General features: G+C 53.4%; 1 protein-coding gene across 1 annotated transcript; it reads right to left on the bottom strand.

Moving 5' to 3' along the window:
• Positions 1-6,548: 6,548 nt before the first annotated feature.
• Positions 6,549-12,162, bottom strand: LOC309858190 (ral guanine nucleotide dissociation stimulator-like). The gene is made up of 7 exons (XM_082750876.1): positions 12,012-12,162; positions 11,515-11,565; positions 11,042-11,099; positions 10,536-10,643; positions 8,738-8,931; positions 8,093-8,152; positions 6,549-7,155 (listed from the first exon to the last, which is right to left on the bottom strand). Exons 1-7 carry the CDS (start codon positions 12,053-12,055, stop codon positions 6,942-6,944), a joined length of 729 nt encoding a protein of 242 aa, XP_082607002.1. The 5' UTR covers positions 12,056-12,162; the 3' UTR covers positions 6,549-6,941.
• Positions 12,163-13,745: the final 1,583 nt, after the last annotated feature.

The following is a 13,745-nucleotide window of genomic DNA, read 5'->3' as shown; positions in this document are numbered from 1 at the left end:
CAGGGACGTGTGACAACCAAGTACCAGCACAAACGAGATTCTAGAACCACTTCTAGATACTGTATCACCAAATACAAAAATGGGGTTTATACAAAAATTGATGTTTAGCCAATCAGATTGCTTTGACTGAAACCTATTAATAAATACTTTGGCTCCGTCGGTGGGGCCTGTGCCTCTCCATCTGGGGGTTGTGAGTTTGAGCCCCTCGCTGGGCATAGAGAGGACTTTAAAAAAGTTAAATTAAAAAATAAATAGATTAGAGAGAAAAAATTAATACTTAAACTAAAACCATGTCGATATTTATTTAATCTTTTTCTTCTATTTTCACATTTTCTCTTATAATCAATCTCTATATTAGTTGAATCATATGTGTAATTTATAGATTCGTGTATAGGTATTGAGGGGCGAGTGCTCCTAATTCTTTATTGAGGGGTACACAATCTTAAGAGTTGGAAGACACCTGCCTTGATGCGGAAGCGTGGTTTGTGTCCCTTCTGATCTCTGCCCTGGTAGGCCCGCCCGATCCCCCAGGGCACGGCCACTCCTGCCCACCGCCCCCCTTCGCTCCTTGTGTTCTTGGTGGGGAGGATCCTGGGTGCCAGCCCGGGGTCAGAGGGGAGGGCTCTCAGCTGGGGAGGCTCGTGGAAATCTTAGAATGCAGAGGGCTTTCCTGGGCACAAAGATGGGCCGGGAAGAGGCGTGAAGCTGAGTGGGACACACAGGGCAGCGAGGCATGAGTCTGTGGGACCAGCCCTGCCTTCAGCCCATCAGAGAAAGATGGGCGGGGCCGGGGGGAGCAGGTGCAGGAAGGGCAGGAAGGCCGAGGCTGCAGGTGGGGCCCAAACCACGAGCTGCTCTCAGGGGGCTCGTCGCCCACGGAGGCTGAGCCCTGATCTCTACCGTCCCCGGGTCAGGGAACTTAGAGGCCTGAGAAACAGCAAAGTCCTGGTGCCTGGCCTCAAATTACCCAGAGAACTTTCACCCAGGTGAGAAGGTGTAGTAGGATAAAAACAAACAAACAAACAAGCAAATAAACATGAAAAGAGAACAAAGCTCAGGGGGAACTAATGTGGGCCTTCCATGGGGGTATGTTGGGGGGGTTCTGAGGAGCCCGAGATCTGGGGCAGGGCCGCTGGGGGAGGTGTAAGCGGAGCACTGGGGTAAAGTGAGCGGCCCCACAGGGCTGGTGTGGGGGAATCAGATATGACAGAGAAGAGAGAAGGATGGAAATGAAGGAACCAGAGGCTGCCCCGTTCCCCTGGGGGGGGAGTACGCGGTCAGACCTTTGAAATTCAGCCACGACCCCTTGCAAACCTGGCCAAAATGCAGCAGAAAAGAGCTGTGGGAAGGAGATCCAGGAAAGGACGAAGGCGTGGTGCAAAGCAGTGTCGTTTTCAGGCTGGGGAAGCAAAACCAAACAGCAGAGTGCAGGGGCCAAAGTGAAGGAAACGAGGCACGGACACAAAACGGAGACAGGACAGGCTGGGGCCGCAGGCAGGAAACCGGGGCTGAGGATTCTCTCGTGATCTTGGGATTTTGTTTGCCCATTTGTCTTCTTCTTGGGGTTTTACTTACACTGAGCTTTGTCAGTCCCTCGGGGCTCCCCACTGCCCACCATGTGTCCACAAACCACCGTGGGCAAGGTTTTGACCAAGGCAGGCCCTGAGGCTGTGACCACATGGAGTTTACACACACATGGGCTAAGGAGAGGGTCGGCCGGCTTCTGGCAGAATAGCCACGAAACTTGAGGGGGATAGACTTGTGCCTGCTCCTCGCCCCCGAAGGCCCCAGGCCCCGTGTCATCTGACCACAGGAGTGGAGGTCCAGCAGGTCGCACTTTTGGAGAATGGGCATTTTTGTCAATGACACGTGATGTTTCTAGGAAGCCCTTTTCCACATGTACTTTTTTTTTTAAGATTTTATTTATTTATTTGATAGAGGGAGATCACAAGTAGGCAGAGAGGCAGGCAGAGAGAGAGAGGAGGAACAGGCTCCCTGCTGAGTAGAGAGCCCAATGTGGGACTTGATCCCAGGACCCTGAGATCATGACCAGAGCCGAAGGCAGCAGCCTAACCCACTGAGCCACCCAGGTGTCCCCCACATGTACTTCTTGACAGCAGGAAATCCCATCTATGAGATGATGTGAAAAGAATCATGCCTGGAGCACAGTTCTCACTGTCAAGCAGCTGGGATGGATCGGACCTTCCTTCCAGCGGCTGGAGCCATCAGGGAATGGGCTGAGGCAACTCAGGGTCTGGCCCGCCAGGCAGCAGGTTCAGTCTTCTCCTTGCTGCCCGGCCACGTCAGATGTTGGATGGTGACAAGGGAATTGGCTCATTCTTGGTCCTCACAAGCGACCCAAACAGGTAAAAATCTCTAGGTGCACAATTCTGCAACCAGCTGTGCCATCGATCACCCCATCCAACCCTGTAATTGGGAGCAGGAATTCAGTACAAGTGATGGGAGTGCCAAGAAACCCAGTAGGAACAGTGGAGGTGAGCATAAGTAGGAGCAGCTGGAGGTAAGACCCTTCCCAGGAGATGGGTGGGGTGGTGTGGGGAGGTGGTGGGACCAGAGCCCAGGCTGCACCCCTGGAAAGCTGGTTGTCAAACTCTTGCTAGAGTCACCTCTGGTCTAGTCTGTGCCAGGAGCCCCACGGCCCACCCAAGGCCCGCCAGGGGCTTAACCCAGGCAGCGATGTTAGACTGACACAGAGAGTCTGTGCTATGTGGCGCTGACTCCTGGCCTTGCCGGGCATGCTTCTCAGGTTCCCAGGTCCTGTGACGTGGACCGACTGAGGGATGTGTTTACAGCCAGTCACCTCTCCAGGAATGTTCTCTCAACAGGGAGATGATTTCAGCTGGGAAAAAACGTCCATGTTGTCGGGCAGTCTGTTTCGCTGGAAACAAAATTCCACATCCAACCCCTGGCCTGGAGACCTCCCTGAACTCAAGGGGCAGTGGTGCCACCTCTGACTGGGGCTTGGCCTGGGTCTGTTGTCTGACGACGCTGTGACTTGGCACTGAGGACTCTCCCAGTCTCACCAGCCTGCGTCTGGGCAGGAGGAGGCTTCTCCCTGGGTACAAAGGCTCATGGAACCTCAGAGTTGAGAAGTCCCTTCTGAAGCATCTGGACGCAACCTTCTTGTGAGGTCGGGCCCACAAGCCTGGCAAGCCCTGGGTTCAAATCCTGCCTATGACTCAATGGCGAGCATGGAGAGGGGCAGGTTCTTAAAGCCTTGGTTTCCTTTGGAGTCAAACAGAGACAGCATTTCGCCCTTCTTCATGGGCTTGTTAGGGGGATTGACTGTCATGATTCATGCTCTCAAAAGATACTCAGTAATCCTCACCTTGACCTGCTCAGAGTAGCCCCCTGGGAGCACGCTGCCGTCGTGGGCTCTGGGCCTCTACCCTACTGTGTCCCTTCAGCCTGGCAATCCAGACTCCTCTGACCCAGTCGTCCTTCCAGAAAGCCTTCCTGCCCGCCAGTATGGGATCCCACTACACTGGTGCTCACCCATCAGACCCAGGCCAGCCCTGGGGCAGGACGTCCCCAGAGCTAGTGTCCTGGACATGGACAGTCCTCCGTGTGGAGACTGGCAAGCTGGAGCCCGCTGTGCTGCCACCTGTTTTTAGAACAAATATTGGGGTGCCTTGTGATGGGGCTCTTTCTCCCCAAAGCAGGAAAATGAGCTGCCCCCAGTTCCATCACGCCTGTCCCACTTTTCCCCCACCGTGGAACCATTGGTACATAGCGTCTTAGGACTCCTTGACTGCCAGGGCCCCAGAGCCTTTTCGTGGCTGGGGTTGAAAATGTTTGATGGAGGTCAGTTTGGTTTTTGATGGACCTGTTGGTGGGATGAAGCCTGGGCACTCCCTGCAAGCCAACACGAAGCCTGAGCCCCTGACCAGTAAGGCAGTGCACAGCCCACGGCAGCCCCTCCCCTAGCGCTCAGAGCTCCCCTTTCTCACTGAGTCCCACTCGCTGGTGTTTCTCTCTCTTCCTGCAGGGAGAGCCCCAAATGTCCTCTCTCTGAGGATCTATCTTGTGTGCCTGGTTAGCTCCATCTTCTGGCGGGCAAGACAGGAGTTACTGACGACGACCTCTATTAGAGCGTCAGATCAAGGGGACTCCCCCTTACCCGACTTTGTGGGAGAGGAGGGGTGTCAGCAGGAAGCCCGGCCCCCTCTCTCACACAAGTTTAACTTGAGGGATACCAAGGTTAGGGTTGGCAGGGTCAGGGGGTCACAGCCAGAAGATCCTGAGGGTGTGGATGAGCTCTGTCCAGTGCCAAAGGCCCTGGTTGAGGCTCTGTCCATCCTGCAGCTTCCATGAGCAGCCGACGTGCATTGTAAAGGCCTCTCTTGCTCACACAGATCATGTGACTCTTGCTGTTGCCACTAAAACTCCATCTGCATGAACACTTGTCTGTCACCCACTGACCGGCACTGTCCTTGGAGGTTCGTCCCTGAGAGGATGGGGTTCAGCCAGGAAGGACAGGGAGCAAGCCGAGAGGAGTGGCCTGGCCTGTGCACCTCTGCTGGCCTGGAGCAGGGTCTGGTTGCTCCAGTGAGAGTCTGGGTGATTGAGCCCGCGGGGGGTTGGAGAGGCTGGAGCGTGTCACCAGACAGGGCATGGGTGAGGTGTGTTCCAGGACACGGGGCAGGGGAGCATCTGGGAGAGGACATATGAGGGCGCTGTGGGCAGCCTCCCCAATGCTCTATGGTCACTCCCAGGGCCCCGACGTCATCACTGCTGGCTTGTCCTCCTCATGATTTCAGGTCTCATCTATAGAGTCCTGGATCCCTCCAAAGCAATGCTTCTTCCTAATGAAGACAGCATAAAGGAGCCAGCAGCCAGTCCCCTAAAAATGTGGGTAAAGCGTGTTCCAGTGTTGGTGTTTACAGGAATCATTCCTAAAGAAACAGACATTTATGGCACAGACGTGCTTATTGCTTACATTATGAGAGTCAAAGAACTGGAAATGAATTAGTTGTTCAACAAAGGGGTTTCCTGAATGCTGTCACTGAGAATGCCCAAGGGGACAGAGGGACAGTGTCTGTCCACTGAGGGGACATAAGGAAGAACAAGAGCACAGCCCCGGAACCTTCCCTGCCCCACTCTGTCACGTACATGTGCGCACATGTGCACACACGCGCGCGCACACACACACACACACACACACACACACTACATTTAAAGGGTAAGGCAGAGAAGAAGGATGCCGTGTATTATAGGGGATTATTCATTGGTAGAAGGAACATGCCTTCTTTTTTTCATCTTTAAATCATTATTTACTAAATAAACATAGTCTGGATAAAGCCTAAAGAACTCTTTTATGACCTAACTTGTTAGCAAGAGGAGAATATTTAGATATAATTCTAATACTTGATAACATGCCCATTAGAATAGTTGAAACGTAGACTATCCAGAAAAATGAAAGCATGTAAAGGTGTCTCATGGACCCAGACATTTCTCTCATGGTTTCTGCTTTTCAAGGCATGCTTCTAAATGGGAAACCTAGCTCAGAATGAAAATAGTTCATTTGGGGGCTTCCCGTGATCTTTGTTCTTTCAGGAATATTCCTATGTAATAAAATGTTATTTGTATAACAAAGTTTGAAGAGGGGAATCACTCTTATGTTCTGCAGACACACAGAGAAGGCCATATGGTAGGATTCCAGCAGAGGAAAATCCAAGTCGAGGTGAAGTGGCCGAGACAGAGAGCAGAGCAGCGGTTACAGGGACTGGGTGAGGGACAGAGCAGTGAGCGATGAGGAGCGCCGGTGTCTCTGCGACGGAAACGTCATAGAACGACATGGTTGTGCAACACCCTGAATGGACCTAATGAGACCTCCATATCCCACTGCAAAGAATGCGAGTAAAATGTTATGTAAACTCAAATTCTATCTTTAATTAAATCTAGTATGTAATTATATACATACACACAAAAGAGAAGAAATACAAAAAAAGCAATGAGGGGGATGGGAAAGACATGCTTTCTGGTTGTAGCAAGCACGAGGTGCTCATCTGGAGCGAAGCCTGCTTGCTCCACGGAGGAGGCAGGTGGCGGCAGCTCGGCTGCTTGCTCCACCGAGGCAGAGGGCGGCAGCTCGGGGGCCGAGCCTGCTTGCTCCACGGAGGCAGGGGGCGGCAGCTCTGGGACCCAGCCTGCTTGCTCCACGGAGGCAGGGGGCGGCAGCTCTGGGGCCGAGACTGCTTGCTCCACGGAGGCAGGGGGCGGCAGCTCGGGGGCCGAGCCTGCTTGCTCCACGGAGGCAGGGGGCGGCAGCTCGGCTGCTTGCTCCACGGAGGCAGGGGGTGGCAGCTCTGGGGCCGAGACTGCTTGCTCCACGGAGGCAGGGGGCGGCAGCTCGGGGGCCGAGCCTGCTTGCTCCACGGAGGCAGGGGGCGGCAGCTCGGGGGCCGAGCCTGCTTGCTCCACGGAGGCAGGGGGCGGCAGCTCGGGGGCAGGACCCTGCTGGTCATCCAGGAAAGTCAAAAGGCCTTGTGGCTCTTCCGTGGCAGAGAAGTGAATGAGGGCCCTGACGACCAACGGGTCAGGGGGGGTCACTGGTCTTCCTATCCCATAGTGAGCAGCCGCAGCAGGGATGGCGGGGACCAGCTCAGGCCCCAGAGGTGCAGCGGGTGCTGGAGTGGCTGCTGGAACAACTTCCCAAGACTCATCCTGATCTGGCTCTGGGGCCAGTGATGTAGCTCCAAGAAGAGAAAGCATCATCAGCTTGATTGACTTCCCTCTCGCCTTTCCCTTTCCCCACCACTCAGCATGGCCTGTGTTCAAGACCCAGCCCCCGGAAGGTGTCCCCGATGGAAGCCCATGGGGACAGGGATCTGAGATAACTCACTCCTCTCGGCCCAACTACAATCTATGGAGGCTTCCTCGGGGTGGCCCACCCTGCCTCCTCCTCAGGCCCACATCAGTCAACCCCAGTCCTCCTCACCTCCAGCCTCTGGCTCTGTGGTCTCAGCGCGCTGCCTTTCTGGCAGCAGAAGCTGGGCACGGCGCTGCAGGTCCGAGCCAGGCGCATTGACCTGCAGGTAGGCCAGTACAGCATGCAAGTTGGGAAACTCTGGAGGCTGCACAAAATCCCCTGGATACCTTTCCACCCACATATCCAGGATGGCATAGATGGCCCTGGGGACAGACATGGAGGCAGAGAACTCAGAGGACAGGGTAGGGTATGCATCCAAACCAATATCCCAGGGACACCCTGTGGGAACCTGGGCTCCTGGGCTTCCAGCTCCTGTCCGAGACCAGTCGGACTCCTTGTCCACCTGCGACCTAGCAGTCCTGCCTGAGACAGGCCTGCTCCCAGACGGTGGGCTGGCCAAAAGCCTCTGGGAGTCGGAGTCCTTGATCAATGGGGGGAGCCTTTCTGGACTTCTTAGGGGAGCTGGACACACTCCTCAGTCTGTCTCCTTGCCCACGAGTCACTTCAATTCAACTGCATGTGCCCAGGGAGGGGTGGTGCCTGGCCTCTTAATTACCCTCACTGCACTTGCCTCTGCTCCGTGAAGATCCAACCGAGGAGGGAACAAAGGGACTCTGTCTCTAGCCAGGCCTTCCCAGGACCCTCCCCATACCTCCACCGTTAGCTCCTCTGCCCAGTCACTAGGTGCCATGAGAGTGGGTCTGTTTCCAATGACACTCACCTCCCACAGGGTGTGGGATGTCTGCTGCTCCCTTGGCTCTACTGGGTCACCCTCTCCCTGAGCCCCCTCTGAGCACCCAGCGTGCAGGTGCCAACACTGCTATGCGATGGTTCCTAAATCCTGCGTTCTGGGTCCCAGAATTGGGGCAGAGAGAGGGCTGGGAGGGGGCAGGGATGGAGCATGACCCTCTCAGGGGTGGAAGCTGTCCTCCATGCCCCTCTGCTCTCCCACAGTGCTCACACACCTACCCCAGTTCCCCAGGGCACCTTCCCAGTTTCCAGTAGAAGCTCTCAGACCTTTACCCTAAAGCAGGAATCACAGAGGTGTGCGTGAAGGTCCAGCAGCCCCTCGAACTCACAGGACCCTCACTGCCCTGCTGGAGAGGGAAGGCCCTCCTGGAGCAGCCAAAGTTTACTCACATGTTGCACTGCTCCTGGGGTCCGCCGACCTCATCATAGCTGGAAGAAACACATCCGAATCTAGAGGAGGCCAGGGGGCATCACATGAGATGTCTGCGGAAGTTGGCTCTCACCATCTGACCCTTGACTAGCCTGCAGCCCTGAGGTGCTCTCTGTTCTGTTCCAGGATCCCATTCAGCTCCGAGACAATCGCCTCCACCTACTGGGGCTTCCTAAATGCTTGCTGAATTAAAGGGCCCCAACCAGCCCATCACCGACATCTGAGTTGCCCTGGCCCCTGCTCACCCTCAGGGATGGCTGCTCTGGATCCACCCACACACAGACCCCAGAAGGAATCTCAGATCTCCCTTTCAGTGGCAGAGGAGCCCAGCTCAAGATCACAGTGAGAGTCAGGAATGAGGCAGAGGTTTCATCATGAGGGGCACGGGAATGTTCAAAGAGCATGCCCACAGGCCCAACAGCAGACTTTTCCACTGGCGCAGGCTACCAAGTGTTCTTTCCCTACAAGACCCCACTGAGTCCCTATAATACCTCTGCCCCAGTTAGGAGCAAGGGAAGCTTGGGGAATTTGGGGTCCTGCCAAGTCTCACAACCAGGCATTGGCCAAATACCACGGAGCAGTTAGGGGCAGGGGAGGGTGCTCACCTTGCAAAGAGGAAGCCCAGCACCTCCTCGGTGGAAGCAAAGCTGCGGTATACTTCCAGAAACGTGTGAACATAGTTTAGATCTTGTTTTAGGACGGCAGTCACCAGGTAATCTATGCTGGCCCCCAATGAACTGGCACGAGTGTTCCATACTATCGAGGTCTTATTCCTCTTCCTCGTTGAGCCATTTTCCCCCTGAGGTGAATCAGAGGAGACATGAGTCAGTGCTGTGGCCACCAGGAGGGTTGGGGCTTGGAGGGCAGAATGAGCCCCCAGATCTCAGGGACTTCGGCAAGAGGTGGGACAAGAGAGCCCAGAGTCCGAAAAAGAATCGGGTGACTCAGTGTCTCATTGGGTTCAGCCTAAGGCTCTTGGTTTTGCTTCAGGTCATGCTCTCCGTGTCCTGAGGCTGCGTTCCTCGTAGGGCTGTGTCCATAGGGCAGTGTCTGCTTGAGGATTCTGTCTCTCCCTCTGCTTCTCCCCACTCTACCCCGGCCTCCCTCTCAATCCATCCATCCATCAATCAATCAATTAAGAACTCTTTAAGGAAGGGATATCTGGGTGGCTCAGTGGGTTAAAGCCTCTGCCTTTGGCTTAGGTCATGATCTCAGGGTCCTGGGATCGAGCCCCGCATCGGGCTCTCTACTCGGTGGGGAGCCTACTTCCCCTCTCTGTCTCAGCCTGCCTCTCTGCCTACTTGTGATCTCTGTCTGTCAAATAAAGAAATAAAATTAAAAAAAAAGAAGAAGAAAGAAAGAAAAATAAAGGAAAAGAGAAAATGTTCTTGGTATCCATACAAAGAATTGAAAAAAATGATGTCTGAACTTGCTAGTATCTCAGGTCCTTTTGTGAGCGGACTATTAGTAGCACGTCCCTGCATGAGTGGCATGGATCCTGTGATTTCTGATGACATAGCCCCATTGTTTTTATTTTTTCGAAAGATTTTTTATTTATTTTTTGGACAGAGAGAGAGAGAGGTCACAAGTAGGCAGAGAGGCAGCCAGACAGAGAGGGGGAAGCAGGCTCACCGCTGAGCAGAGACCCCCCCCCCCAACGTGGGCCTCGATCCCAGGATCGTGAGACCATGACCTGAGCTGCAGACAGAGGCTGAACCCCCTGAGCCACCCTGGCACCCAACATATCTCATTCTTGAGATGAGAACACAGACGTTTTAGGTGAGAGGGCTTAGGATAGGAGGGCACGGAGGCTGTAGGATGCAGCACTGTTCATTAGCCACAGAAGGGGATTATATCCAGTCCTGCCCCTGGAAAGGGCTAGATGCCGGTGATAAATGACTGGCCTTCTGGACTGCCGTGCAGGGCAGTGAGGCCCCTGTTCCTCACCCTAGGGGCCCCAAAGATGTGTTCCATCAAAACAAAGCCCAAAGCAAGAGACAAAGTACCATGGGCCCCATGTCCCTTTGGATCAGAATCTCCCAACTCATTCTTGCAAATGATTATTTGCAAGATTTGTATAACCTGAGGAAAGACTGTTGGGCCAATGGAGACACCTGGGAGCACGAGTTAGGAAAATGCCTTGGCCAGGGCAAAAGGAGTCTAGATCAACGGGATGAGACCTGGTCTAAAGTCTCTTTAATGATACTCCTATAAGTATGTGGACAATGGCTGTGCTTCTGTCCAAGGCGTGGGCTGGACCATGAGGGCCACTTTGGGGAAGAGATGGGATGCAGATTCACGGGAGTACAGGACTCTAGGAGGCCAGGCTGGCTTCTAGGAAGTGGGGCCCTTGGTGCTGCATGGGCGCCCCAGGGGTCGAGTCTCCCCAGCACCTGCACTCACCCTGAGCCAGCGCCAGACTCTGTTGGCCGTGTGCGGCTTCTTGTTCTTCGGAGAAGGAGAGCAGCGGATGTCGACATTCAGCTCCTGCACCATGTCCTCTGGAGCGTTCTGTAAAGACAGTGCCCGGCAGGCAGGCAGGAGACCTTAGAGCCCTGTCTGGAGGCCTTTGCTGGTCTTCAGACCCAGGGCGCTCCATTCGAGACACACCACAGCCCAGGTGGCAGAGCCCTCCCCCAAGGAGAGAAACGTGGCCCAGCTTCAGGGCCTTGGATGTGCTCTGGCACAGCTAAGAGGCACCTCAGGAATCCCCTGTGCACCCAGCCCACCCTGACATTGGTGTGAACAAGAAGGGATCACCAGGGTATCCACTGTGCTCACCCTCCTCCAACCCATGGGCGGGAACCCCCACATATCCCTCCTCCCCTCAAACTCCAGAGGAAGGGATGGGGCTTCCCTAGGACGGTTCAGAGGGGTGGGCATCGCCTAGTCTCCTCAGTAGTAAGTACCTTATGGCGTCTCCCTCGAAATATCCTGAGGCATCGCGGGGGTGGTTTCAGCCAACTTCTACAACATGGGAACAAGCCATTTTCCTGGGGGCTCTGGTACCCAGAGCCCCGGGATGTACGTAGACAGGACGAAAACATCTTTCTGTGTCAGATGTTTCTGTCCAAATAGCCCTGATACCGGACTAGAGTGTGGGTCCTGGTTGCAGGGGTTATAAGTTGTGGGCCTTTGTGATCCAGGCAGTGACATCACTGCCTGTGATCCCCTACCGGGGCCCACTCCTGGTTGGACCCCTACATGAACAGTGCTCCGGTCTGCCATCTCCTCATCCCCCTTCTGCATGCAAGGCCACATTTTATCTGTACACAGTGACCCCAACACACCCCTCGGAACAGGCCCCCAGGGAAGGTCTGGGAGAAGCTAGGTCCCCAGCTTGCAAACACACCCGGTTTCAGACACAAGTCTCTATACTTACCTGGTTTGGACCTTAGATAAGCCATTGTGCCTGACAGGGATGGTCCCTTCTCTGCAAAATATGAATGATTCCAGCATGTCTTTCTATCAGATGTCCACAGGCATAGGTTGGATAATAGCTATGACGTTAGAGGAGTGCTGTCACAGGTAGGAAATGCCTCCCACCCAATTTCCTCCCTCCTATCAACTTCTTGGAATCTGCTACTAATCAGATCCCACCCCACAGTCCCTCCTGGGGTGTGTGTTTGTGTGCACCAGCACACTCGCTCCTGTGTGCACACATGTCTTCATCAGTGCTCATATTCTGGAACCCAGAAGACAACAGCCCCACCTACAAAGGGCTGGGTAGTAGCTTCTCAAGAACTTAGGCTTGAATTTTCAGTGAAATCCCTTAGTCAGGGACTGACCTTGGCCCTTGGCCCTTGGCCCTTGGCCCTTGGGTGGGAACAAGTTATGCAGATGGTAGGGGTATGGATACATCTGAGGGGAGGCACCTACCTGAAGGAGCCTACTGCAAAGTTTCCATCGACAGCCAGGTGCATGATTGAAACACTTAGGTGTCTACCCCTGTCTGGGACATTCCTGGCTTAAAAGTGTTCAAGGGGTGAAGTGGGGTGATATCCCAGGTGTGACAGCATGATCTCAAGATCCCGGGGTCCGCAGAAGACCAGGTGGGGCCCGAATGCTTCAGAGTTCCCAGACAGGGAGTATAGCTCAGTGGTAGAGCATTTGACTGCAGAGTTCCCAGACATCAGTTAGGGAAAATGGCTGAAAACCATGAAGCTACAACCTGGCTTTCTACTCTGTAAAGCCCTGTACTCCGAATCACAGCATAGTTGGGTGATCACTTTCCTGGGAGAGGTCCAGAAGAAGCAGGAGCTTGGTGAGACCTCTGACACCTCGCAGGTCTGGTGTTGGTCTGTGTCACTGGAATCCATAGAACCTGGAGTGGGTGGTTCCCACCTCCTGGGTGGCTCTGCTGGTTAAGCAACTGCCTTCAGCTCAGGTCATGATCCCGGATTCCTGGGATCGAATCCCACATAGGGCTTCAGCTCCATGGGGAGTCTGCTTCTCCCTCTGACCTTCTCTGCTCTCATGCACTCTCTCACTCAAACAAATAAAATCTTTAAAAATAAAACAAAACAAAACAATTGGAATTGGAACTCAGTCACGTGCCTGAGATAAAAATGCCTCATCCGTGGCAGGGTGAACCCAGAGTTCTGACAGAATTCGAGGAGATAAGACCGGTGGAATGTTTTTTTCTGTGTGGGCTCACTGAAGAGCTGGGTGTGAATTTTCAGCTCTGGGCTAGGGAGCAGGGTGCGGTGACAGTCACCTCAGCCATTGGTGCTGCAAGCCTGCAGGGAGTAAAACAGCGGCACTTGCTGGAACCCAGGGCCCGTCTCTGCTGCTTGGGCCAGCTGCAGTTGCACCAGGGGAAGTCCACCTGAGGATCAGGGCAAGAGCCCCTCCCCTAGAAGGCCATCACGAACAGCTCACCTCTCTCAAGTTCACTGATCAGAGAGGGCTGCAAAGCTGCAGAGCTCAGGGAAATCACTAGGTAGCATTCTTTGTATTTTTATTTTGTAGCCTTTTGTTTATTTTTTTCAGGTTTTTCTTACTTTCATCTCCTTTTAAAGAATTCTTATTAGAAAGAGAGTGTGTTGGGGGGTGTGGTTGGGCAGAGGCAGAGAATCTTCAAGCAGACCCCCTGCTGAGCACAGAGTCCAACTCAGGGCAGGATCCCAGGACTCAAAAGATCAAGACCTGAGCTGAAACTCAACAACTGAGCCACCCAGGCTCCCCTCCAAGAGTAGCCTTAAGTGAGAAGAAATTAAAATTAGATCAATCCTTAATATGCATGAATTTTTAAAAAGAGTAGGAGAAGGAAGAGAAAGAAGAAAGCCAAGAGCAGCGAGACAGTAGTCAAGGAATAATATGAATTTTACTAAAGTGTGGCATGAGACAAAACTAGAAAGAAAGAAGAAAGAAAGAAAGAAAGAAAGAAAGAAAGAAAGAAAGAAAGAAAGAAAGAAAGAAAGAAAGAAAGGAAGAAAGAAAGAAAGAAAGAACTTTATTAGTAGTATCTCTTTGGTATGACCAAATGTGCTTTGTTTTTATAATACATACTGGCTTTATGTAGGAAGAGTACCTCATTAGACTCCCCATTCATTAGGCCCTAGATTTTAACTTCTGAATTTCATATCCTGTAAGAAATTTAAGTGGCCCTTT

Source organism: Mustela nivalis, assembly GCF_964662115.1.
Source record: "Mustela nivalis genome assembly, contig: HAP1_SCAFFOLD_1982, whole genome shotgun sequence".
In the NCBI taxonomy this organism is placed as follows: domain Eukaryota; kingdom Metazoa; phylum Chordata; class Mammalia; order Carnivora; family Mustelidae; genus Mustela; species Mustela nivalis.
This window is presented reverse-complemented; position numbering and strand designations above follow the sequence as displayed.